Source organism: Phyllosticta citribraziliensis, assembly GCF_038025025.1.
Source record: "Phyllosticta citribraziliensis strain CPC 17464 chromosome Unknown J3D65scaffold_5, whole genome shotgun sequence".
NCBI lineage: Eukaryota > Fungi > Ascomycota > Dothideomycetes > Botryosphaeriales > Phyllostictaceae > Phyllosticta > Phyllosticta citribraziliensis.
The window spans coordinates 1,359,529-1,383,830 of NW_027117342.1; the positions used below are offsets into that span (position 1 = coordinate 1,359,529).

Consider the following 24,302-nt stretch of genomic DNA (forward strand, 5'->3'; position numbering starts at 1 on the left):
GGCTCGAGTCGGTCACGCCAGCCATGGATGGAGGATGGATTGATTGTTCCTGGGCTGACGCCGTTGTGGCCCATAACAATAGATCCATGGCCGATGCACTACGCCAGACACGCCGCTCACCGTTGCGCGACACTGGCAGAGAGAGAGAGGCCTGGCCACGATGGGAGCTGAGAAGAACAGAGGACAGAGGACAGGACAGCAGCAGTGGAGAGCCGAGCAGCGGCATCCCTCCAGAGCTTGTTTCTCCGCACACGTCGCGCAGCCCTAAGAGCGACAAGACCTTGACGCTGTGTCTCCACACGCACCAGACGGCATGGATCGCTTTTCGCGCTGCAGCTGCCATGCCATGGATGGATGGCTGCACGAGCCCTTCACTGCAGTCTGGTGGGCTGGCATGACGGTCGAATGTCTTTTCTCGTGGGGCCAAAGTGACGTCTCGCTGCTCTGGTTCCCCGCTTTCGCTTCAAAACTCGCTATACCGACCAATTTCCCTTCGTCGCCGCCAACTCACCCAACCCGTCGCCTCTGCCCGACAAAAACTTTAATGCCCCCCCCCCGCCCAATCACAACCATTCCATTGCACCCTCTGCCAGGTTATCCACGTGCCTTGATTTTAACCTCATCGACCTCTGGCTGTTGTTGCTCTTGGTCGACGCGACAAAGCCGACTGCCTCGGCCTTTTCTCGACGTCAAAGAGAAAATTCCATCACTGCCTGCCGTCAGACTGTCAGCCATCATCCTCTTGTCCCACCGCCCATCAACCTCGACTTTCGCGCACCAAGACGACGTCCTGCCAAAATTCTGAGCCTTCCGTCCGTCCCAGGTCGTCCCCCGTCGTTGCGGGACCCTTCGATACGCTTAATTCGCCCAGGGGTCCAGGGTCATCCTGTCCCTCCCGTCTACCGTTGGTCCTTCACATGACGCCTTCATTGCCGCGTGCTGCTCCACTTCCCGCCCTCGACTCTCGCAATCCGTCACAACGGATCCAGATGCCGTGCCCTGCGAGAATTGACCGCTCTCGTCCAACTCGTCGCCACTGCCGTCCGTCCCGACCTCTGCTTGGTCTTTGGCCGCTGCTCGCACGCCTCTGGCTTGATTACTAGCCTTGTCGCTTACTGCGGGATCTCCGCCAGCATTCGCTCTGTATTTCTCCATCACCATCATGCCACCAACCACCACTCCCTGACGGATGGGGCGCACGAGGCGCTGCCACAGCCGGCCACGACATGACTGCATTCCCAGTCACCACCTGACGTTTATCTTGTCTGTTGTCTGTATGTCATCACGACACCCAATTCCAGACGAATTTTCCTATGCCTGCAGCCCTAGGCCCGTCCTAGTCTGACGCCGCCGCCATAGTCGCATAAGCACCGCTCTTCCAGCCATTCTCCAACCGACCCACCCCTCGCTGCAATGGCGCCGACATCTCTCAACACCAAACCAACTACTCCGTACCGGCCATCTCCTCGCACCAAGCACCTCACCATCCTCCCAAAACCACCATTGTGCCACCCCAACGCACACATCCGGATGACTGATGGTCTCCCGCCTCCTGCTACTACCACGCGCGTCATCTCCAACTGCTCTCTGGCGTCTGCTGCAACACAACGCCCCCTCCCCCCGAAGAACACGTCAACTCCCGCTGCGTCCGCGCCCAATTTCACAATTTCTTTTCTCTCCATCTCCCCGTACTCAACACCAGGGTACATGGCATCGTCGACAGACATAGGTACCCGCAACGCGCCCGCCGCCCGCCTGGCGCCGCAAATCGTCCCCCTGCTCCCGCCATCTCATCACCCGCCATCCGAGATCCGCAGCCAGGTAGCCAGGTAGCCAGGGCGAGGCAGCCCACTACCGTCTACGTCTACGCAAGGTCGGTACCTGATTGATCTCCACGCGACGATGGATGCGCCGCCCACTCGTCTGCGTTTCGTCGTCTGCCTCCCCGCACCTCAAACACGCGCGTCTCTTTTTTTCGTTCCCTCTCCGCAAGTCTTCATCTCGCCAGATACAACAGGCGGGGTCACCCCTTCCGCCACACCCCCACCCCCTCTTCCGTTTTTTGCTCATCAACCAAGTCCACGTACCCCTCAACCCTTCCCTTCCTTCCCCTCACTCGCCGCCATGGATGCTCATCCTCGGCTCCCGACATTCGCAATTCGCCATTCGCAATTCGTATAGTCGACCGACGGAAAGGGACATGTCCTTCCTTCCTTCCGTCCAATCCCATCCAGCCAACCAAGGTACCACTCGGCAAGGCAAATCTCTGTACCTAGGCAAGCCACGACGCGCCACGCACGGCCAGCGTGTACAGCTGTACTTTCCCACCGTCCGCTATCCTCGCTCACCTTCCTGTTTCGGCGCACGACGTGGAGAAGCGCCTAGCTTTCGTTCCTTTGGCTTCGAGGGGTAACGTCGGACCGTGCGAGATCCGAGATGAACGTGCTGAACGGCGCGCTTGTCGTGTCGTGACCTGTCGACGGCGATTCGTCTGCGAAGCCCGTTTCGTCGTCGCGCGCCGAATCGTCGCTTGGCCTTGCCGTTCGACGCAACGTCAGGGCGTGCGGGCTTCTTTGGAGATGAGAACAGGAGCCGCCATGTCGCTTCGTGAGGAGAATTGATGACGGACCCATAGTCCAAGTGAGGCCCTCTTGGACTCTGCCTATACAACCGCCGTCTCCAGCGTTCGCCCCGGGCCTTCAGACCGTCGCTCCATGCATTGGCACAGTCGCGTAGGCTCGTCGACCCATGGAAGAGACACTGTAGTACTCCGAGCCCCACAGACGGTAAAGTAAGACGAGCGTGTGCGCAGCAGCGGCTTGCTCCTAGTCTCGACACTGCCAACTCCATCGTATCTCTTGAGGAATCATTTGTCTGCTGCTGTGCTCGTGCGCCTCTGATGACGGCTGTCTACGCCGCGCAGTAAAGAGGGGGGTGGAGACAAATGGACGGACGACGCGGCGACCGGACGTCGCTTTTCTTCCTGGCCGCCTTCTTGCTGCAATGGTCCAAGTGCCTGTCGGTTCAAATGCCTCAGACCAGCCTTTAGAATTGGTGCTGCCTTGGCTTGACAAAGCGCATTCAATGGTATGCTGCTGCTCGGCACCAGCAGTGAGTGTCCCTGAGCGAAGGAGGAGTAGATCGATGAAGCGCGTCCACAACACAACGAGTCAAGACAATGAACAGAGCGTTGGGGAGGTTGAAAGAAAAGGGCACGACGGCTCTAGATCCATTGCTGTTCGGTCCTCGCGTGAAGGGACGGCAGGCGGAAGATGATGCCTTTGCATCTAGGTCGCCGCCGTGGCCTGTGTCTTATCATTCGGTCGCGTGGACAGGCAGGTGTGGACGGTGGGAGTGATGAGTGCCACGTCCAACTCAAATGACCCCCTGTCAAGCAAGCAAGCCGTAGTGGATTGAATCAAGATCCTGACGATTGATGATTGATGACGATGATGAGATCTCGAGATAGCAACAGAAAGAGAGCCAGAGAAGAGAAGAGCTAAAGAGAGAGATGACCCCACCACCCCCTTGACAAAACTTCTCCTCCCTCCCACCTGCTTGCTTACTCTATCTATAACCCCCATCCGTCCGTCCGTCCGTCCATCCACTCATTCATTCATTCGTTCCCAAACTCATCGTCCTTCCCATTATGTGCTGCTACCTTCGCTTCCGCCGGAGCGCACGCATCACATCACCAAAAGCATCATCCACCACCTTCTTCGCCGCGATACAAAAACAGAAGAGTTAGCCACCAATTCCAGCCCATATGCAATCATTTACACGCGATCGCCCGCAAAATCCCAAACCTCGCAGTCGTCCTCAAAGAAGCCCTCCTCGACATTCGGCGACGCCGCGTCTCCGGCAATTGCTCCGTCCTCGACCAGGTTGTTCCGCCTGAGCCGGCGCCGCCGCGTCGTCACGACCACCTGCTCGACTTCCTCCTCGCCCTCGCGCAGCGCAAAGTCGCTGACCATGCCCATGCCCAAACCCGCCGCGCCGCCGGGCCTTCCTTCGCCGCCCAGCTCGAGCGCGAGCAGGTCGTCGCCGAGCGCGTCGTCCACGTCGGACGCGTGCGACGACGGCAGCGACACCTTGAGCGCGGGGATGTCGGCGCCAAAGACCCACGGGCTGGCGTCGTCGTAGTGGTGCAGCTCGGCCGCAGCCGTGAAGCTGGGCGGCTCAATGGGCACGCCCTCGCCATCTTCGGCCGGGTCGTCGTTCGCTGCGACGTTGTTGACAAAGAGGTCGATGCGGCGGTCCGTGTGAAAGGGTTGGTAGGGCGTGTTGGTTTCGATTTCGGCCGTGGCCAATGGGTGGACGACCAGCTTCCGGCTTTGCTCGCGACGGACGAGGGGTGCGCGCGGTACCCAGTACGATTCTTGAGTCCTTTCGGTGCCCGGAAACGGCGCAGACTCTTCGCCTGGCCTGGAATTGATGTATGCCATTACCGACGGCGCGATGCCCGTGTCTCGAATGGTAGGCAGACTGTACTCTACCATCTTGTGCTTGGTGATGCGAGTCTGCGGTCTTCCGTTCTTGCTGCGTACTTCCTCGAATCTGGCCTTGTAAATGGACAAGAGACCTCCGGCGACGAGCGCGATGCGCGGGTCTCTGTGCTTGTGGCTGTAGAGCCACCGGACCGAGCTCGAGCTGACACCGTTGGCGAGAGATGGCAATTGGAGCTTGTTGTCCCCTGCGTGCTTGAGATTGCTTGCGGCGCCTCCAATCGACTTGCCAATACCGGCAGCAACGGCCTTGCCACCCTTTGCGCCGGCCGCAGGTGTCATGGCGAAGCCACCCAGGCTGAAGCCAGTGCCCCCGCTAGCGCTGCGGTTGCGCACAGAGGTGAAGAAAGGCTTGGCTTTGCCCGTGATATTTTGCGCCGCCGATCCAATGATGCCAGCTCCCTTTGCGCTGACGTTTTCAGAAACAGTCTCGGCTGCCTTGGGCGGCTCTGGCTTGCGAGCTCTCCTCGGAGGCGGCCACTGGAAGGCTGATGCGGGCATGGGATACATGTGAACTGTTCCCTTGTCCGTAAGAATCGCAAGCCGCCTGGCGCTCGGTGCTGACCACGCAACGTCGATGATGTTGGCGACAGTCATGCGCGTAAACTTGGCCACCTGCCGGACATGAGACTGAGCGGATCGGTTTCCTCGAGTACTGCGGGAGCTAGTGTGGTGCATGCAGTTGAGATCCCAAACAAACTGATTGTCGCCCTTTTTGCTAAACGTCATGAGCATCAGGCCACTGGGTGAGAATGAAAGAAAGCTACACCCAAGAGGAGCGGCAAAGGTGGTGAGAGGCTGCAGCGCAGACCTGTTTCGCGACGTCTCCGCATCTGCCAACTTCTGCAAGTCAAAGATTGACACCACAGACGGCTCGTTCGAAGCCTGGACGGAGTTTTGATTGTGACCATGCGTGGGAGGAAAGTACGGTTGACCTTGGCTATCGGTCTGAAGAATGTCATTGGGTGCCTGGTCCGGGGTTGGCTTGGTCCAATAGTTTTTCCAGGCCTGCATTCCAGTGTTTGCCGCCCACTGCACGCCTTTCATGGCCTGCTGGGTTAACTCGCGGGAAGCATTCTTGAAGAAGCCGTCTTCGGGAGCGTCCACCTGGCAGTTTGGAGACGGCGGAGGAGGCGGAGCGTGAGTGGTAATCCCGGGGGGCTTTGGATACGTTGGCGACAGCAAAGGAGCGCCATTGAGCGAGTAGAGATTCGAAGACGCTGGAGGAACGACAGCGATCCAACGCTCGCTCAAGGAAAAGAGCGGATATCCGTATTGAGCCGGGCTCTCGACTTCAAGGCTGTTGATTTCGGTCGAACTCGACGTACTTGATACAGGCGTGTGGTCGCGGATCTGTACGGTAGTCCAAACCTTCCCAATGCATCTGAATGCTTCGGGTTGGGCTTCGTCCCTCTTCGGAGTGAACAAGAAGACTTCTCCGCTGCAGCCAGACGCCACAACGACGAATTTTCCATTCGCGTCGATGCGGAGGTCTCCCGAAGGCGGAGGGGCGCGGAACATTGGGCTTTGCAGAGAACTCGAGCAGGCTACGGGCGGCGCTCGAAATAGCGTGGCGATGTGTTGGCCTTTTTTCAGAGACCACACTTCTACCGTAGTTTGGTAGTGCGTCACATCAGCAATCAAGGTGTCTCCAGCAACCGAAGCAGGCCGGGTTGGAGGACTGGACGAGCCGTCATTCTCGTCAGTGCCACCTCCAGAAGAAGAGCCGCTAGAGTGACGGGCATCCTTGATACCATCCACTACTGGACCGTGAACGATGAGAGCCACCAAGGGCCGGTCTTCAGCACACGGATCTGAGCCGCGACCCCAAGGGAGAATCTTTGCGCCAATGACTGAACCTCTCAGTCCCTCGACCCTTCCCAACACGTTCATGTGTTGTGCTCCGACATCAAAGACGTCTAGACCTCCCTCGTATCCAACAAGGAGAGCATTCTGTCCAACACGCAGAGACGGCTTGTCTCCAGCGGCATCCAAAGAGTCGAAGCCACAAAAGTAGCCGTTGCTCCCCGGCGCCAGCTCGCCCTGTGGCGCGTCCAATCCAAAATCGATGTCCGGGAGACCGTAGTAGTGCGTCTGCGGCTGGTGGGGCAGCGGCGGTTGTTGATTGTGGTGGGAGAACATGGAAGCGCGTCGATCCCGCGGCGGGGACTGCTGCGGCGACCCCTGCAACCTGCCGCCAAAGCTTGGGTAGTGGTTTGGGTGACTCATGGGGCGACCGCCAAGACTGGGTGGGGAGTTGGAGATGGCAAAGTTTTGACCCGGGGAGCCGCTCACGCTTCTCCCATTGGAATGAGGGGGTTGGCCGGCGAAGAATGGAAGCGACTTTGTCCACTCGCTGGTATAGTGAGCAGCAGTTGACGTTGTGGTTCCAAAGGCTTGCAAGATGGGGGACGTGGCCGGATTGGGGGACGCTGGGTAGCGAGCAATGTTCTGAGGTGATTTTGTTCTGGCAGCAGTGTAAGCGACGTGTACGGAGCAAGAGCTTGAGGCTGTGAAGATTGCGGAAAGGGAGGGTGAAGATTAGGAATGGCGATCTTCCACGTTCAGCCACGCGCTTGTCCGGTCCTTGGAGGCGCCAACGGCCCCTGACCTAGCAGCTTGATCATGGCAAACACAAACAACACGCAAAGAAGTGGCATTTTGAAGACGGCAAAGGGACCGAAGAGGCAAACAGGACTGGTATGGAGCTTGTGGCCGTTGGGCGGCAGGGCGACTCACTGTCTGGGATATATTCGCGTAACTCTCTCCCCATAGCGATCCTTTCGCCCAAATTCATACTTGGATATGTTCCGCCCGCGCACCTGCAAGTTGTTGTCCACAGCTCTTGACCGGTTCCGCTGATGCTGGTACAGGTATCCAATGCTTATAGGAGGGGGGTTCGTCAGGGCAGCCGCGTTCTCGGGCGATGAGGGCATGAAATGGGCTTGGAGGGACGGAGACGAGGAGAGAGCTGATGGGCCGAGCAGACGAGGTACCGAGATGAAGAGAGGAGGGACTGTCGGCACAGGGTGGGCGAGGGGGAGGGGGTTGTGGCTCCGGTTGGAGGCGGGGTGGACGTGGCGGAGAGGACGTCACAGCGCTTCGACCGGAGAGGTCACTCGGCCCGTGATGTGAGCGTGTGTCGCTTGCCGCGCGTGCCGACGGGCTGTGGCGGCAGGTGGACAGCGAGTGTCTCTCAGGCGTCCGGTGGTGATGGCTGTCGCGATAGGGTGCTGTAGGGTAGGGTAGGGTAGGGCGCGGGAGACAGGACGTCAGGTCAGGTCAGGTCGCGGGGCAGCAAGAGGGTGGGTCGCAGGCGATTGGGAGAGGCTGTCGAGGAATCGGACAGCGGAGGTTTGAAGGCTATGCGGAGGGCATAGGCGATGGATGCAAAGTGTTGGGCGCGGTGCAGATGTTGTTGAGAGGAGGTACCTCTGGTGGCAGGGAGAGGAGCGAGTTGATAGGCAATCGGATGGACTTGGACTTGGACTTGGACTTGCAAGATGCCCCGCGGCAGCGGCAGCTGCAGCAAAGAAGTCCAGGCCGGTCATTTGTCCGCTTTCGTCGCGCCCACGGCACTCGCGCGGCGTGCAGCCACAGGGGCCGCCGTCGCCGGCCACGACTTTGCCCTCCCTCTTATCGCAGGTCGCGACCTTCATTCCGCTCTTCACATCCGTCGTCTCCATCTTCACGACCTGGACCTGGACCTGGACCGTCTTCATGACCGCCAGTCTCTCCTTCATTGCGCCAACTTCATCGTCACGCGCTCGCCCACCCCACCGCCACCCCGCCGCCACACTCTTCGTCGTTGTTCGCTGCCTTCACTTCACCAAAGGATGACCCCTGGGCATGCCTCGAGTCCCGCCTGACTGCTCCTCTCACGACGAACATGACCACCGACGCGACCTGTCTCTTTGTCTCTCTCATCTTGCCCACCCCGCCAGCCAGCACGCAATCCAAAGACACTAGCTGCCACACGTTGCGCCATCTATCCCGTCATTTCCAGCTCGCTCTATTTCCACGGCGCGTCCGTTTCAGGAACCATTTGGCCTCAAGTCGTGGCCAGCGCCTCTGGTGCCCTTCTATTCCTGGACCGGCCCTTCCGTCCCGCGTGCATCCACTCACTCGCTGAGCCCTGTCCCGTGCTGCTAATGTTTGGTCGTCGTCTTCAAACAAGACACGCCAATGGGCATTTTGGCCGTACAAACTACATGTGACCCTTGTTCCAGCTGTCCAACGTTGACGCCACGCCCGCTGCATAGTCGCATCACAACTCTTGTGCCCGTATGGTTTCACCGCAATCCTATTTCATAACGAGAAACACGCGCCCAGTGCCGCTGATCTCGTTCGGCTTGGTAAATTGCACAAATCAAGACGCCCTCCGTGTGTCCCTTGGATCTTCAAGTTTCTGCCTGCTGATTTAGGCTGTCACGATTTCTTCTGGTCGTTATACTTGCCTGCTGGGCATTGAAGCGTGCGCCCTGTGCAAACACGCACTGCCTACTCAATGGCCACGGGGAGAAAAACACCAAAGCTGCATGGCAAAATTATAAACTTTCGTTGGGTGACACTACTGACAGCTCAAGCGCTGAAGATGCTTGACGAACGCCGTACCACACAAAATGTTACCTGAACCATAACCCTAACACACGCCTCATGTCCAACACATGCAGCCACCACCTCAACTAAACGCTATCCAATCCATACCCATGTCCCTCCTAATCCGCATCCAAGCCCGTCCATCACCGCGTACGCGCCGCCACTCAGGCTGCACCTTCGCCCTTGCCCGCAGCACCCCCACAGATGCTCCCCACAAACTCCCTATATCTGAACACCTCCCCGCGTACCAATCCACCCTTGCCACCCTTGGCCAATGCCCTGCGGCCCCTGAATCCTTCAACCACCCTCTCCACCTCCCGACCGCTTAACCGTTCCGCCTCGCCTCCCTCTAGTCCAGAAACACTGGACAGTGCCTCGGTCAACTCGCCCACGTCAATCTGCCCGTCGTCGCCATCATCAAACGCCTCGAAAGCTGCCATGAGCTCCTGCTCGCGGCTCATGGGTGCCAACAGACCGGCCAGCATGTTCAAGTAGGACGCAAGATTGAGGGATTGCGGCCCAGAGGGTGGAAAGAAGGACGACAGTAGCGCCGGCGTCGGATCTAGGCCGACCTGCGACAGCGCTTCGGTAATGGCGGCGGGCGTGATGACGCCGGCATTGTTGGCGTCGAGGACGGAGAAGGATTCGCGCATCGAGTGGAGGAGCGACGGGGGAAGGCGGGTCAGGGGGTCCGAGGTCGTGGTCGAGTTGGCGCGGGGTTTGTTGGAAGCTTTGGATGTGGTGTTGAAAAAGTCGATTGTGGCAGTCGTTGTGGGGGGCGGGTTGTTGTTATTGCGCCGGGCCATGGGTGGGGAAGAAGGTGCTTTGACAGTGCTGCCGCCGTCGGTCGTGACAGTTTGCGATGTCATGTTCCGCTGTATAGGAGGTCGCGTGGGCGAGGCTGGCGGCGTATTGTTTGTGGATTTGAGCGCCGTGAAGAATGGGCTGCTCGATACTGGGCCAGCGGGAGACTTTGTTCTTTCTGAAGCCATGGGTTCGGCGGCGTCTGGAGAGGCATTTGGGGCTGCAATTGGCTCCTCACTGTTGCTCCGTAGAGATGAAGTCGAGCGACGGAAGGGGCTCTCTCTGTCCTTGGTGGGCGACAGTCGCGATGGAGTCCCTGGACGACTGGAGTCGGCGGCGGGCTTTGTGGGAGAGGCTGGTGAACTGCGCAAGGCCGAAGGCGAGTGTGGGTTCAAAGTGGATCCTGAACGGCGAAAAGGCGAGGCACGCGAGCCATTCGAGGGGTTGAAGGAGAGGCCGCCGGGTCTGAATGGGGGGGGTTGGGCTGGTGTTGGCGACTGTTTACATGTATCAGAATGGAAGACGAGGGAAGAGCGCGAGACGGGCGGCCGCTTACCATGGTGCAAAACGGAGGCAGGCAAGGTCAGGAAACGGGCAGGACGGGCGACGGTGGCAGTTCTGTAAGTGTTTGAAGCCCACTAAGTGAGGGCGGTACATGTGCTGCAGTCAGGTCAGAGTGTTGTGGTGGTCGTGGTCGTGGTCGGTGGAGCAACCAACGGACGTCAAAACCACATGCAAGCCGCCAGCCGGGCCATGGAGCCATCTATGTCCCTCAGGTCAGGGTCGCGGAAACCAAGGGGCCGCCGTCTCGCTCCACTCCACCAGTGCGCCAGCTTCCAATCCTCTCATATACCTAGGTCCCGTCGTCGCATCGCCAGTGAATCATCGCCCTCGCAGTCCATGCCTTTGTTGGAGAGCAACCCCGCGCTGCGCGTCGCCAACCCCACAGGGAACTCGCGAGCTCTGAGCACCAGCATCCCCTGCCTCTGCCTCTGCCCGGCACTGCCCATCCTCTGGTCCTCGCGGCAACCATGGCCTCTGTCGGTGTCCACGTCCAGCGCCCTGCGCTTCACTCGTCGTCCTCTGCCTCCACAACCCACCGGAAACGCCCTCGCCAGTCGTCCGGCTCGCTGTCGAGCTTCCCCCCGCGCTCTCCCTCGGTCGTCTCGCGTCCCCCGCGCTCCCCCGTCCCGCCTCCGTTCAGAGACTCCAATTCGCTGCTCTCCCCCAAAAAGTCCTACGGCTACAGCTCCGACGACGCGCGAATGCACCGCCCATTGCGCTCCCAGTACCCCCGCAACTCCCCCGATAACCATGTCGAGTACATCTTGGTCGCCAGCTTCGACATTGATAGGGGGAGTACCATGGAACACCAGTACCCTGGGCCCATCAGCGGCGACGAGCACATGCTGGCCGATCTGATGTTGCCCGACCAAGCCCACATGCGCAGCCAGGACTGGACCGTCTTTTTCTTGCACAAGGACACCGAGGCCGAGGAGGAGGCCAAGGAGGAGCGCCGCGAGCAGAGGAGACAGCGCCGCGAGAGAAAGAAGCGCGCCCAAGAATCAGGGGTCGCCGAACCCCACGGGGAATCCGACCTTGGCGATGATACCGAGGACGAGTCGACCGACGACGAGGGTTTCGAGGGACCTCCATTAATTTACGTACTGAACCTGGTCAACACCAAGCAAGATCAGACTGTGAGGAGGTGAGACAGCCCGTCGCATGGCTTGAGACTGTTACTGACCGTGCTCAGAGGCGCCGTCTGTAAGGCAATGGCGATATGTACTCGACACAGCTTCTTGCACATCTACAAGGTATGTCTCAATGAATGCCAACATTGCATCGACCTAACGTGTCTCAGCCAATACTGCTCCTGGCGCTTGAAGAGTACTTTCGTGCCCCGGTACCGGAGACTCTCGCCTCGCTGTATGATTCTCTGAATGCCATGGACCTATCACTCATGCCAAAGCTTTCTTTTCTCGAGCGCAACATACTGCAGGCCTCTACTGTGCCAGACATGTTTATCGAAAAGTTTGAGCAAATGATAGCCCAGCGTCAGGCCGAAGACGCCAACAAGTCTCGCCTTGCTCTCGCAGAGGGCGAGCCACAAGAATCACCCATGGAGCAACATCAACCTACGCGATACACTCTGCCTAGAGATACCCATGAATTTGAGAGCCGCGTTCTTTACAATGGCATACCAGTCCCAATCAAGGTCCCATCGGCCATTAGCCCCGAGACAGTGGGGGATTTCTCACTGATAAAACTCATCCAAACGTTTTCTACGCCTCACACAGCATCTCCGCAACCCTTTACTCTCCATCCACACCTCACCACGTCTGGTGCCTACACCCACCCCATAATTGTCCTCGTCAATGCTCTTCTAACACAAAAGCGCATCGTCTTCCTTGGACACAATCGGCCATCAGGCGAGGTCGCGGAAGCGGTGCTGGCCGCATGTGCTCTGGCATCCGGAGGTCTATTACGAGGCTTCACTCGGCACGCCTTTCCGTATACTGACCTAACAAAGATTGACGATCTGATCAAAGTTCCGGGCTTCATTGCGGGGGTTACGAATCCTGCATTCGCCCACAAGCCAGAATGGTGGGATCTCCTCTGCGATCTTCCGTCCGGCCGCATGAAAATTTCACACAAGATTGAAGGCGCTGGTGTCACCGAAGGCCTTTTGTACTTTCAACAGCAACAGCAGTCACATCTTCCTCCGCCGGTTTCCAGCGCTCTGAAGCAGGGGCTCGACGCAAACTTGAATATGAACATGCCCAGTACAAGCAGCAAGGACACCAAGGATCAGGACCCCACTGGAGATACTCAATTCATGGAGTCCCTTCTCGCCGCCATTGCTAACCGCCTGGGCGAAGGAGCGATTCGATCTCGATGGCGCGACTGGGTCTTGAAATTCACGCGGATTGCGGCAGTGTTCGAGGAGACTGTCTATGGGGCATCAGCCCTGCACATTGGCGCCACGACCTCGACACTCTCTCCGACCTCCTCTCCCGCTGCCGAAATCGAGCGCAATGCAGGCGGAACCTTCTTCCCCCTCCTCGACCCGAGCGTCAAAGGTCACGGCTACGTGTGGGCTACCGAGGCCGAGAGGATGAAGGAAATGGCCGCCAACGTGCACCGTGTTGAAGGATGGCGCAACACGCGGTCCTATTACTCGTATGTGCAAGACTTGGCCCGGATTTGGGAACGCCAGCCAATACGCAACCTCGACCTTCTCTGGCTGCATGACCAGCTGCGCGAGACTCGAGTAAGCCACGACCAAAGCGCCAGTATCTACCTCGCTCTGGCGCGTTCAGTTGAGGACGCTGCCAAACCCACACCGGAGGAGGCACGCATGCTCGCCAGAGCGACGGCCAACGGCGACTCTGGCGGGCCTGGTTCTCCCTCGACCATGGTGTCGCCGCGCAGTGCGCCGCGCGGCGGCAACAACAACAACAACCACAACAACTCGCAGACACCCAACGGAGGTAGCAACTCGCCAAACAGCCAGGCCGTCAACCGCATGATTGCGCAAGCTGGCTCGCAGCGGCAATACGACACGATTCTGCAGTTGCTCAGCGTGACGCCCGAGAGCAACTCGGGGCTTTTCTATCTTTCGCTCGGCCTCTTCCACCCCCGCGCCGACGTGCGCAACGCCGTCGTTGCCTTGCTAGACAAAGTCATGGAGCATCCGGCCGGCCGCCACTTTTGGGCTGGCCTGGGCCGCTTTGCGAAATTGGCGTTCTTTCGCATCAAGAGGGAAGAGGTGGGTGGATTGGGGTCGATTGGCGCAGGGGCCGCCTCGAGTGGGGAGTGGTAGAGGAAGTAATCGCTGGTGATGGACAGTTGACTGAGAGAGGGTGGGAGTGAGCGATTGGAGGCGAGGCGAGTGACTGATACCCGTTTGGCTTTGCTGGCTTTTGGTTTTCTCTCTTCTGGATCATTTCGAGGTCAGGCCGTCCGTCCTGAATTGCGCTTCGCCGTGTTTGCACAATGGAGCGTGCCTGTACGTTATAGCGCTGTGGGTATGGGTTGATGAATGGGTATACCGCTGGAGTATTGGTAGTAGTGGACGATGGCAGCTGTCGCAGCAGTCAGTCAGTATACATGCATGGCATTCTGCATCTCCTCCTCTTCCAATCCTCCGCCTGTGCTGCTCAAACAAGGAGGTCTGGACAGACTTTGTGCCTTCATCTAATCTCGATCAGATAGAGGCAAGCAATCAAGACTGCAGCGGCAGCGCAGCAGCAATGGCAGAGCACGCCGCACCCCAGGATCGCCCTAAGAGCCGTCCAGCCGCGATGCCGCCCGTCAGGATTCGACCTGACTGACTGACTGACCCGCTGACACTCAAATAATCGGGGTATGGTGGTTTCAGTAACTTATATGATTGATGCTAAGTCTAAGGTCTATTAGGCTAGGATAACTAACTAAAGTACTACTCCTAATATTCTACTATATATATAACTTCTACCCTATAGCTTACCTCCCTTTTTCTTAAAGTTAATACTAGTAGATTAGCTTTATTAAGCCTAGATCTTAAAAGTAAATCTCTAATCTATTAGAATATACTTAAAGTACCTTTTCTACTATATAAATTACCTTATACTAGTAAATAAAATAAAAGTAATATTAAGTAAGTTACCTCCCCTATTACTATTTTAATAAAAGTATACTACTATCCTTTTAATATTAGACTATTATTAGGTCTATTAAATAAAAGAGTAATACTTAGAATACTATTTATAAATAAGTAGCTAGTAAAGGAAATACTTTTATTATTATCTTATTATTATTATAATAGTAGTTATAAATAAAAGGAAACTAATTATACTAAATATAAAGTAATAGGGATAGATATCTTTAGTCTATATCCTTTATATTATTAGTATTAATAATTATCTAGGAATCCTTAGTCTACTTAGTAGCTATAGTTAATTTATTATAACCCTTAGTAGTCTTTATATACTTCCTAGTAGTTACCTACTTAGTACCCTTCTTAGTACTACTAGAGTTAACCTTATTAGTATTAGACTTATCTACTATTATATTAACTTTTATACTCTTAACTAGCTACTTAGGAGTCTTCTTCTTAGGACTATTAGATTTAGCTAGCTTTAATAGCTTAGGGTTAGTAAGGTTTACTATAGTAGAGTTATATTAATTCTCTTTATTAGCTACCTTTATAAGATTATTATAAATAGCTATATATTTACTATACTCCTAAAGAAGCTCTAGAGTTAAAGTAATATCCTTAGGGATATCTATAATTAGAGTAACTAGAGATATTAGTAAGTAAATAACCTTAATATTAAGGCCCTTAACTAGTATTAATCTATTTTTCTTAAGTTAGTAGTTAGTAGTATTAAGTATATTTTTAAGGTCTATTACTTATTACTCCCTTAGGTTAAATATAGTCTTTAGTAGACTAATATATTTCTTATAAGGGTTAAGGTATAACTTAATCTTAGCCTATATACTCTTAATATACTTTTTATACTTAATATCTTAATAAGCCTTTATTTTTACTAATTTAATTAGCTACTTAATATTTATACTAAGATACTTAAGACTTAAAATATCTATAATAATAGGTTAGTCTAATATATAGGAGATTACCTTAAGGAATATTATATCCTTTATTACTACTTCTTCTTTAACTAATAGTTCTATAGCTCTAAACTTACTACTTATTAAATAATGTACTTAGGTAATAACTAAGATCTTATACTAATATAGATTACTATTAGTCTTATAATATAGTAGATTTAATTAGTATAGAATATAATAACCTCCCTTAAAGAGATATTTATATATATAATCTATTAATCCTAAGTTATCCTAAGTAAAGTAGTATAAGACTAAGTTAACTTTTAAACTTCCTTCCTTAGTAGTATTATCTAGGAAGTTCTTAATAAGCTATACTATACTAATAAATATCTTCTTATTATAGGTTAATATCTTAGCCTTTTAGAGAAGTAGCTTCTTCTTTATAAGCTCCTTCCTTTATTCTAATATTAGGCTAGAGATATAGTAGGATAACTATTATCTAGGTATATATACTAGTATAGTATTAGTACTATTACTAAACTTAGGTAGCTCTATTAGAGTAACCCTTATAGCCTTAAGAGGGATATTATTACTATCTATATTATTATTTATCTTAAGATTATACTTCCTTTTCTTATTAATACTAAAATACTATATATTATCTTCTATTCCTAAAGTTAGGGCTATTAGAGAAGTACTTAATTATATAGCTTTAAGACTACTACTAGTATAGTCTTTATCCTTTTATACTCTAGATCTATTAATACCTTTATCTTTCTTACTAATATACTTAGAGACTCTTACTACCTAAAGGTAGAGATTATTAATAGTAAACTATAGGTCTACCTTATTATCTAGTATAACTAGTCTATTACCTATATATATAAAACCCTAGTAGTAAAGATTTATCACGACTTACAGATTTCTCATTATGTAGGTGAGGGCTAAAGGCAAACTACTAAAGAATATATATATATCTTAATTAAATCTAATAAGTTAAAAGAATAAAATATAAAAGATATTTACTACCTATATATTTCCTAGTCCTTCTTTTATACTATTCTACCTCTTATCCTTTGTATAAGGGTCCTTGGTTATTATTAGGTGAGTTATAAAGGTAAGGTATTAATGGGCTATTATATAGTATCTGCCTAGGGCTATAGTAGCTGGTACTAGGCTGTAGTAGCTAGTACTAGCCTGTAGGTTTTAGCCTAAGCTATAGTAGGCTACTACCTGAGGTAAGGCTTGTGCTTCTTATAACTATATAATGCTAGGTTTATCTATGCTGGCCCTAGTACTTATATAGGTATGTATATACCTATTATAATATGCCCCCCCTAAAGAGAAGCTGAAATTATAGGAATTAGTAGCTGTAGGCGCTTGCGTAGGTATAGACTTATAATGTATAATAGTGGTAATTTAGTAATTTAAGTATTTTATATAGTTATAAAGTATAATTATTAGTCTAGGGCTACTACTATACTATCTCTTTTTCTATTACCATCTCTTTTACTATATAACCTATAGAAGGTTACTATTTTACTTAGCTATATTTAAAGCTCCCTATTAAAGTATATTATTACCCTAGTCTAATTTAGCTATGATCTAGTAAACTGACTATTATATATAAAGGTTCTAATAATTTAAATAATTTATACCTTACTAATAGTAAAGTAGATATTCCTAGCTGCTATGTACTTGATATATCTGCTGCTTATTATAGTCTAGTCTGTTAGGACTTATTGCTATTATATAAGAGTTATAGTGTTAAGTTATTATTGTGTGGTATTATTTGTAATCTATTATAGTTACTGCTTACTTAGAGAGCTGTTTTAGCTAGTAGTATCTATAAGGACTATTATATAGAGTCCTAAGGTAAGTAAACTTTAATTCTATCTCTAACTATTACTAATTATTATCTAGGCTATTAAGTAGTATTATATATCTAGGTTTTACTGCTTTATTATCCCATCTTGCCAACTAATATAATTATAGAGGAGGATACTTATATAAAGACTTAGTTAGGCCAGGCTTTACTTATTTAGCTAGGAATAGCTATAGGCTTATTACTTTACCTATAGTATACTATAGTATTAGGTTCTGCTTAATTAGTATTATTAGTTATTATGCAAGGTTTATTATCTATAGCTATATAGCCTGCTACTAACTAGCCTATTATGCTATATTGCTGCTAGTTTACTATCGCGCAGCCTGTTTTAGAGGAAGAAGGTAAAGAGCCTACTTATATATACTATTATTATAATCCTGCAGCTTATTAGGTTCTAGTAGCTGAGTACTTACTACCTGCTACTTTATATAATAGTAGTAATAGTGAGATTTATATTATAGTATCACCAGTTAGCTCTAATAAGGTGCCTATTAAGTAGGACTTTAAGTTGATACTTTATATCCCTTATAAGAATATAGAGAATATTATATAAGTAAGTTTATCTTACTAATATAAGGGATTCTTATCTAACTAACTATATAGGTATACCTTAGTGGTTCTAAAGTATAAGAGCGCACTAAGTGTATCTTAGCCTTAGGTAATAGTATACCTTACTTATATATTATAGTTTCTACTTAGCAATTTAACTACTTATTAGTTAAAACTTAAGCTAGCTTGTGCGATACTTTTCTTATCTAGTATACTAGAATTAATAACTCTATTAGCTATACTAAGTATTATAATAATACTAATACTTGCGCATTTATTAGTTATTACTACCTACCTAGTTTCTTATAGGGCTGCTGCGCTAACTACCTTTAGGGTATAGGTAACTTAGACTATACTATTAGTAACTTAAAGGGTGCCAAGCCGCCTACTTATTATAAGAGGTATAAAGATAAAATTTATATAGAGGAGTTCTAGAACTTATACTACTAAGCTAGGGTAGAGGATTAAACTAATTAGGCTTTAGCTAAGTAGGATATCCTACCTAATAAGCTAGAGGATCTAGAAGAGACTATCTTATATAATAATAGTTATAATAAGAAGAAGGGAAAAGGAAGGAAGTAAAGAGTAGAAAGTAAAGAAGAGGGAAGTAGGGGATAAGTAGTAAAAAGAAGAGACTAGAGAGTAGAAGTTAAGATTAATAGTATTTATATAAGGGTAGATAGTAAACTAATTAGTCTACTTTCTATATCTTTATAATATTTACTATAGGCCTAAGTAACTTATTTTATTATTACTTTCTATTTTAATCTATAGTTCTTCTTAGAGGAAGGTAGTCTTCTATTTTTCTAGATTTTTTAGTGGTCCTGCTATAGTAGGGTATAATAAGTAGAATTCTTTAATTTTCTATAGTATACTACTAAAAAAACTTATATTATACTACTAGTTATCTTAGTTATATTTAGTCTATTTAACTTAATATTAAAGCTTCCTATATAAGACTTAACTAGCTTAAATATAGTCTACTTCCTACTTAGGCTTATCTTAAATAATCTTAGGTTCTAGTTTAGTATATTCCTAACTAGGAAGCTGTTCTAGTTTAGCCTTATATAGCCTATTAGTATAGAAAAGGTTAACTATCTTTATATATAAGGGAAGATTAAGGATATAGGAGGATCCTTCTATTCCTATAATCTTAAAAGGTCTAGTATTAGGGAAGTCTAATTTAAGGTTTAGCTAATTAGTAGACTATTCTATTTTCTTAATATAGATATAATCTCTAACTATAAAGTCTAGTGCGCGATGGTATTTATTAGCTTATTAGTATATATACTCTTAGGATTTAAGAATAAGTTTCTTTATAAATTTAAAAGCTTCTTATCTTCTTTTTTATAGTATTTATACTACTATATGAGCTATCTTTTCTAGTTACTAGGGGGTCTTAGTTTATTATTACTAGTTATAGTATATTTAAGGGGAATATCCTAACTTAATCTTAAAGGGTAAAAGTCTAGTAGCTTTATAGGGAAGTATTACTTGTATAAGGTCTATTAATAGTAGAAGATTAGACTAATCATTCTAAAAGTAATTAATAAAAGGTCTTAATCTTTATATAAGATACTAATTAATAATCTCTATAATACTATTAGTCTAAGAGTAGTAGGATAAGTTAAAATACTGCTCTATACTAGTTAGCTTATATAGTTTATTTATAAATACTAAGATGAACTAAGGGCCTTAGTTAGATAGGATAGACTTAGGGTTTCTATAAATATAGTAGATATATTTATAAAAGAGCCTAGAGACTCCTTTAGTATTAATCTTCTTTATATAAGGTAAGCTAAAGGTTCTTTAACTTAACTAGTCTATAATAACTAGGATTATATTATAGCCTTTTTAGTCTTTAGGCATCTCTTTAAAATCTATAGCTAGGTATTACCAGGGTTAAGTGGGAATCTCTAGGGGTTATAAAAGGCCTAGGTCTTTATTATAAAACTCTTTTATTTAGCAGTAAATATAGTATCCTCACCTATAAATATTAATTATATAATTTATAGCTAGCTAGTAGTAATATTACTTAAGGAGTTTTTACATCTTTATAATACCAGGATAGGCAGTTATATAGGTAGTATATAAAGTATTAAGCATTTTTACGCAGAGGTTATTATAATCTAGTATAAAGAGGGTACTATATTATAGTAAAAGACTATCCTTTAGTTCCTAACTATTTCTTTATTTAAGGTCTTTTAAGAGGGCTTTCTATCTCTAGAATTCTAATTTAGAATCTTCTTAGTTTATATAGAGAAGTTTATCTAAAAATAATACTAGAGGAGGAAGTTCTTATTCTAAAATAGAAAGAGGGATAATAGTCTCTAGTTATTATAACTTGCAGATTTCTTATTATACAGGTAAGGGCTAAAGGCAAACTACTAGAGAATATATATATATCTTAATTAAATATAATAAGTTAAAAGAATAAAATATAAAAGATACTTACTACCTATATATTTCCTAGTCCTTCCTTTATACTATTCTACCTCTTATCCTTTATATAAGGGTCCTTAGTTATTATTAGGTAAGTTATAAAGGTGAGGTGTTAATAGGCTATTATATGGTATCTGCCTAGGGCTATAGTGGCTGGTGCCAGGCTGTAGTGGCTGGTGCTAGGCTGTAGTGACTAGTACTAGCCTATAGTGGCTAGTGCTAGCCTGCGGGTTTTAGCCTAAGCTGTAGTAGGTAGGCTGCTACCTAAGGTGAGGCTCGTGCTTCCTATAACTACGCGATACTAGGTTTATCTATGCTGGCCCTAGTGCTTATATAGGCGCATATATGCCTATTATAACATGCCCCCCCTAAAGAGAAGCTAAAATTATAGGAATTAGTAGCTATAGGCGCTTATATAGGTGCAGACTTATAATATATAGTAGTAGTAATTTAGTAATTTAAGCATTCTATATAGTTATAAAGTATAATTATTAGTCTAGGTCTACTACTATACTATCTCTTTCTATTACTATCTCTTTTACCGCGCGACCTATAGAAGGTTACTATCTTACTTAGCTATATCTAAAGCTCCCTATTAAAGTATATTATTATCCTAGTCTAATTTAGCTATAATCTAGTAAACTAACTATCGCGCGTAAAGGTTCTAATAATTTAAATAATTTATACCCTACTAATAGTAAAGCAGATATTCCTAGCTACTGCACGCTTAATATATCTACTACTTATTATAGTCTAGTCTATCAGGACTTATTACTATTATATAAAGGTTATAGTATTAAGTCATCATTATACAGCATCATTTATAATCTATTATAGTTACTACTTACTTAGAGAGCTGTTTTAGCTAGTAGTATCTATAAGGACTATTATATAGAGTCCTAAGATAAGTAAACTTTAATTCTATCTCTAACTATTACTAATTATTATCTAGGCCATTAAGTAGTATTATATATCTAGGTTTTACTACTTTATCATCCTATCTTACTAACTAATATAATTATGGAGGAGGACACTTATATAAAGACTTAGTTAGGCTAGGCTTTACTTATTTAGCCAGGAATAGCTATAGGCTTATTACTTTACCTATAGCATACTATAGTGTTAGGTTCTACTTAATCAGTATTATTAGTTATTATATAAGGTTTGTTATCTGTAGCTATACAGCCTGCTACTAACCAGCCTATTATGCTGCATTACTACTAGTTTACTATCGCGCAGCCTATTTCAGAGGAAGAAGGTAAAGAGCCTACTTATACGTACTATTATTATAATCCTACAGCTTATTAGGTTCTAGTAGCTAAGTACTTACTACCTACTACTTTATATAACAGCAGTAATAGTGAGATTTACATTATAGTATTACTAGTTAGCTCTAATAAGGCGCCTATTAAGTGGGACTTTAAGTTAATACTTTATATCCCTTATAAGAATATAGAGAGTATTATACAAGTAAGTTTATCTTACTAATATAAGGGATTCTTATCTGACTAACTATATAGGCGCACCTTAGTAGTTCTAAAGTATAAGAGCGCGCTAAGTATATCTTAGCCTTAGGTAATAGTATGCCTTACTTATATATTATAGTTTCTACTCAGCAATTTAACTACTTATTAGTTAAAACTTAAGCTAGCTCGCGCGATGCTTTTCTTATCTAGTATACTAGAATTAATAACCCTATTAGCTATACTAAGTATTATAATAATACTAATACTTACGCGTTTATTAGTTATTACTACCTGCCTAGTTTCTTATAGGGCTGCTGCGCTAACTGCCTTTAAGGTATAGGTAACTTAGACTGTACTATTAGTAACTTAAAGGGTACCAAGCCGCCTACTTATTATAAGAGGTATAAAGATAAAATTTATATAAAGGAGTTCTAGAACTTATACTACTAAGCTAGGGTAGAGGATTAAACTAATTAGGCTTTAGCTAAGTAGGATATCCTACCTAATAAGCTAGAGGATCTAGAGGAGACTATCTTATATAATAATAGTTATAATAAGAAGAAGGGAAAAGGAAGGAAGTAAAGGGTAGAAAGTAAAGAAGAGGGAAGTAGGGGATAAGTAGTAAAAAGGAGAGACTAGAGAGTAGAAGTTAAGGTTAATAGTATTTATATAAGGGTAGATAGTAAACTAATTAGTCTACTTTCTATATCTTTATAATATTTACTATAGGCCTAAGTAACTTATTTTATTATTACTTTCTATTTTAATCTATAGTTCTTCTTAGAGGAAGGCAGTCTTCTATTTTTCTAGATTTTTTAGTAGTCCTACTATAGTAGGGTATAATAAGTAGAATTCTTTAATTTTCTATAGTATACTACTAAAAGAACTTATATTATACTACTAGTTATCTTAGTTATATCTAGTCTATTTAACTTAATATTAAAGCTTCCTATATAAGACTTAACTAGCTTAAATATAGTCTACTTCCCACTTAGGCTCGTCTTAAATAATCTTAGGTTCTAGTTTAGTATATTCCTAACTAGGAAGCTATTCTAGTTTAGCCTTATATAGCCTATTAGTATAGAAAAGGTTAACTATCTTTATATATAAGGGAAGATTAAGGATATAGGAGGATCCTTCTATTCCTATAATCTTAAAAGGTCTAGTATTAGGGAAGTCTAATTTAAGGTTTAGCTAATTAGTAGACCATCCTATTTTCTTAATATAGATATAATCTCTAACTGTAAAGTCTAGTATATGATGGTATTTATTAGCTTATTAGCGCATATACTCTTAGGATTTAAGAATGAGTTTCTTTATAAATTTAAAAGCTTCTTATCTTCTTTTTTATAGTGTTTATACTACTGTGCGAGCCATCTTTTCTAGTTACTAGGGGGTCTTGGTTTATTATTACTAGTTATAGTATATTTAAGGGGAATATCCTAACTTAATCTTAAAGGGTAAAAGTCTAGTAGCTTTATAGGGAAGTATTACTTATACAAGGTCTATTAATAGTAGAAGATTAGACTAATCATTCTAAAAGTAATTAATAAAAGGTCTTAATCTTTATATAAGATACTAATTAATAATCTCCATAATACTATTAGTCTAAGAGTAGTAGGATAAGTTAAAATACTACTCTATACTAGTTAGCTTATATAGTTTATTTATAAATGCTGAGATGAACTGAGGGCCTTAGTTAGATAGGATAGACTTAGGGTTTCTATAAATATAGTAGATATATTTATAAAAGAGCCTAGAGACTCCTTTAGTATTAATCTTCTTTATATAAGGTAAGCTAAAGGTTCTTTAACTTAACTGGTCTATAATAACTAGGATTGTATTATAGCCTTTTTAGTCTTTAGGTATCTCTTTAAAATCTATAGCTAGGTATTACTAGGGTTAAGTGGGAATCTCTAGGGGTTATAGAAGGCCTAGGTCTTTATTATAAAACTCTTTTATTTAGTGGTAAATATGGCATCCTTACCTATAAATATTAATTATATAATTTATAGCTAGCTAGTAGTAATATTACTTAAGGAGTTTTCGCATCTTTATAATACTAGGATGGGCAGTTATATAGGTAGTATATAAAGTATTAAGTATTCTTGCGCGGAGGTTATTATAATCTAGTATAAAGAGGGTACTATATTATAGTAAAAGACCATCCTTTAGTTCCTAACTATTTCTTTATTTAAGGTCTTTTAAGAGGGCTTTCTATCTCTAGAATTCTAATTTAGAATCTTCTCAGTTCGCGTAGAGGAGTTTATCTAAAAATAATACTAGAGGAGGAAGTTTATATTCTAAAATAGAAAGAGGGATAATAGTCTCTAGTAGGATAAGGCATATCTCTTATATAGCCTTTACTTTTTCTTTCTAAGTCTTTAAATCTTCTTATTTTTAAGTAAGGTAATTAGTAATGATATTTTCCTTTCCTGGTTAATAGGAGAATTATATATAGAACTCTATAAAAAACTTAGACTATCTAGCTTA

General features: G+C 46.1%; 3 protein-coding genes across 3 annotated transcripts; 1 reads left to right on the top strand and 2 right to left on the bottom strand.

The window, feature by feature from the left end:
• Positions 1–3,680: 3,680 nt before the first annotated feature.
• On the bottom strand, positions 3,681–7,609 carry J3D65DRAFT_331034 (uncharacterized protein). Its single transcript, XM_066795417.1, has 2 exons — positions 7,245–7,609; positions 3,681–6,972 (listed from the first exon to the last, which is right to left on the bottom strand). The coding sequence occupies exons 1-2, from the start codon at positions 7,439–7,441 to the stop codon at positions 3,777–3,779; spliced, it is 3,393 nt and encodes a 1,130-aa protein (XP_066656187.1). The 5' UTR covers positions 7,442–7,609; the 3' UTR covers positions 3,681–3,776.
• A 1,426-nt stretch (positions 7,610–9,035) lies between these two features.
• On the bottom strand, positions 9,036–10,658 carry J3D65DRAFT_331074 (uncharacterized protein). The gene is made up of 2 exons (XM_066795419.1): positions 10,465–10,658; positions 9,036–10,405 (listed from the first exon to the last, which is right to left on the bottom strand). The coding sequence occupies exons 1-2, from the start codon at positions 10,465–10,467 to the stop codon at positions 9,269–9,271; spliced, it is 1,140 nt and encodes a 379-aa protein (XP_066656188.1). The 5' UTR covers positions 10,468–10,658; the 3' UTR covers positions 9,036–9,268.
• Positions 10,659–10,736: 78 nt separating this feature from the next.
• J3D65DRAFT_331069 (docking domain of Afi1 for Arf3 in vesicle trafficking-domain-containing protein) lies at positions 10,737–13,842 on the top strand. The gene is made up of 3 exons (XM_066795418.1): positions 10,737–11,616; positions 11,665–11,725; positions 11,773–13,842. Exons 1-3 carry the CDS (start codon positions 10,940–10,942, stop codon positions 13,732–13,734), a joined length of 2,700 nt encoding a protein of 899 aa, XP_066656189.1. The 5' UTR covers positions 10,737–10,939; the 3' UTR covers positions 13,735–13,842.
• Positions 13,843–24,302: the final 10,460 nt, after the last annotated feature.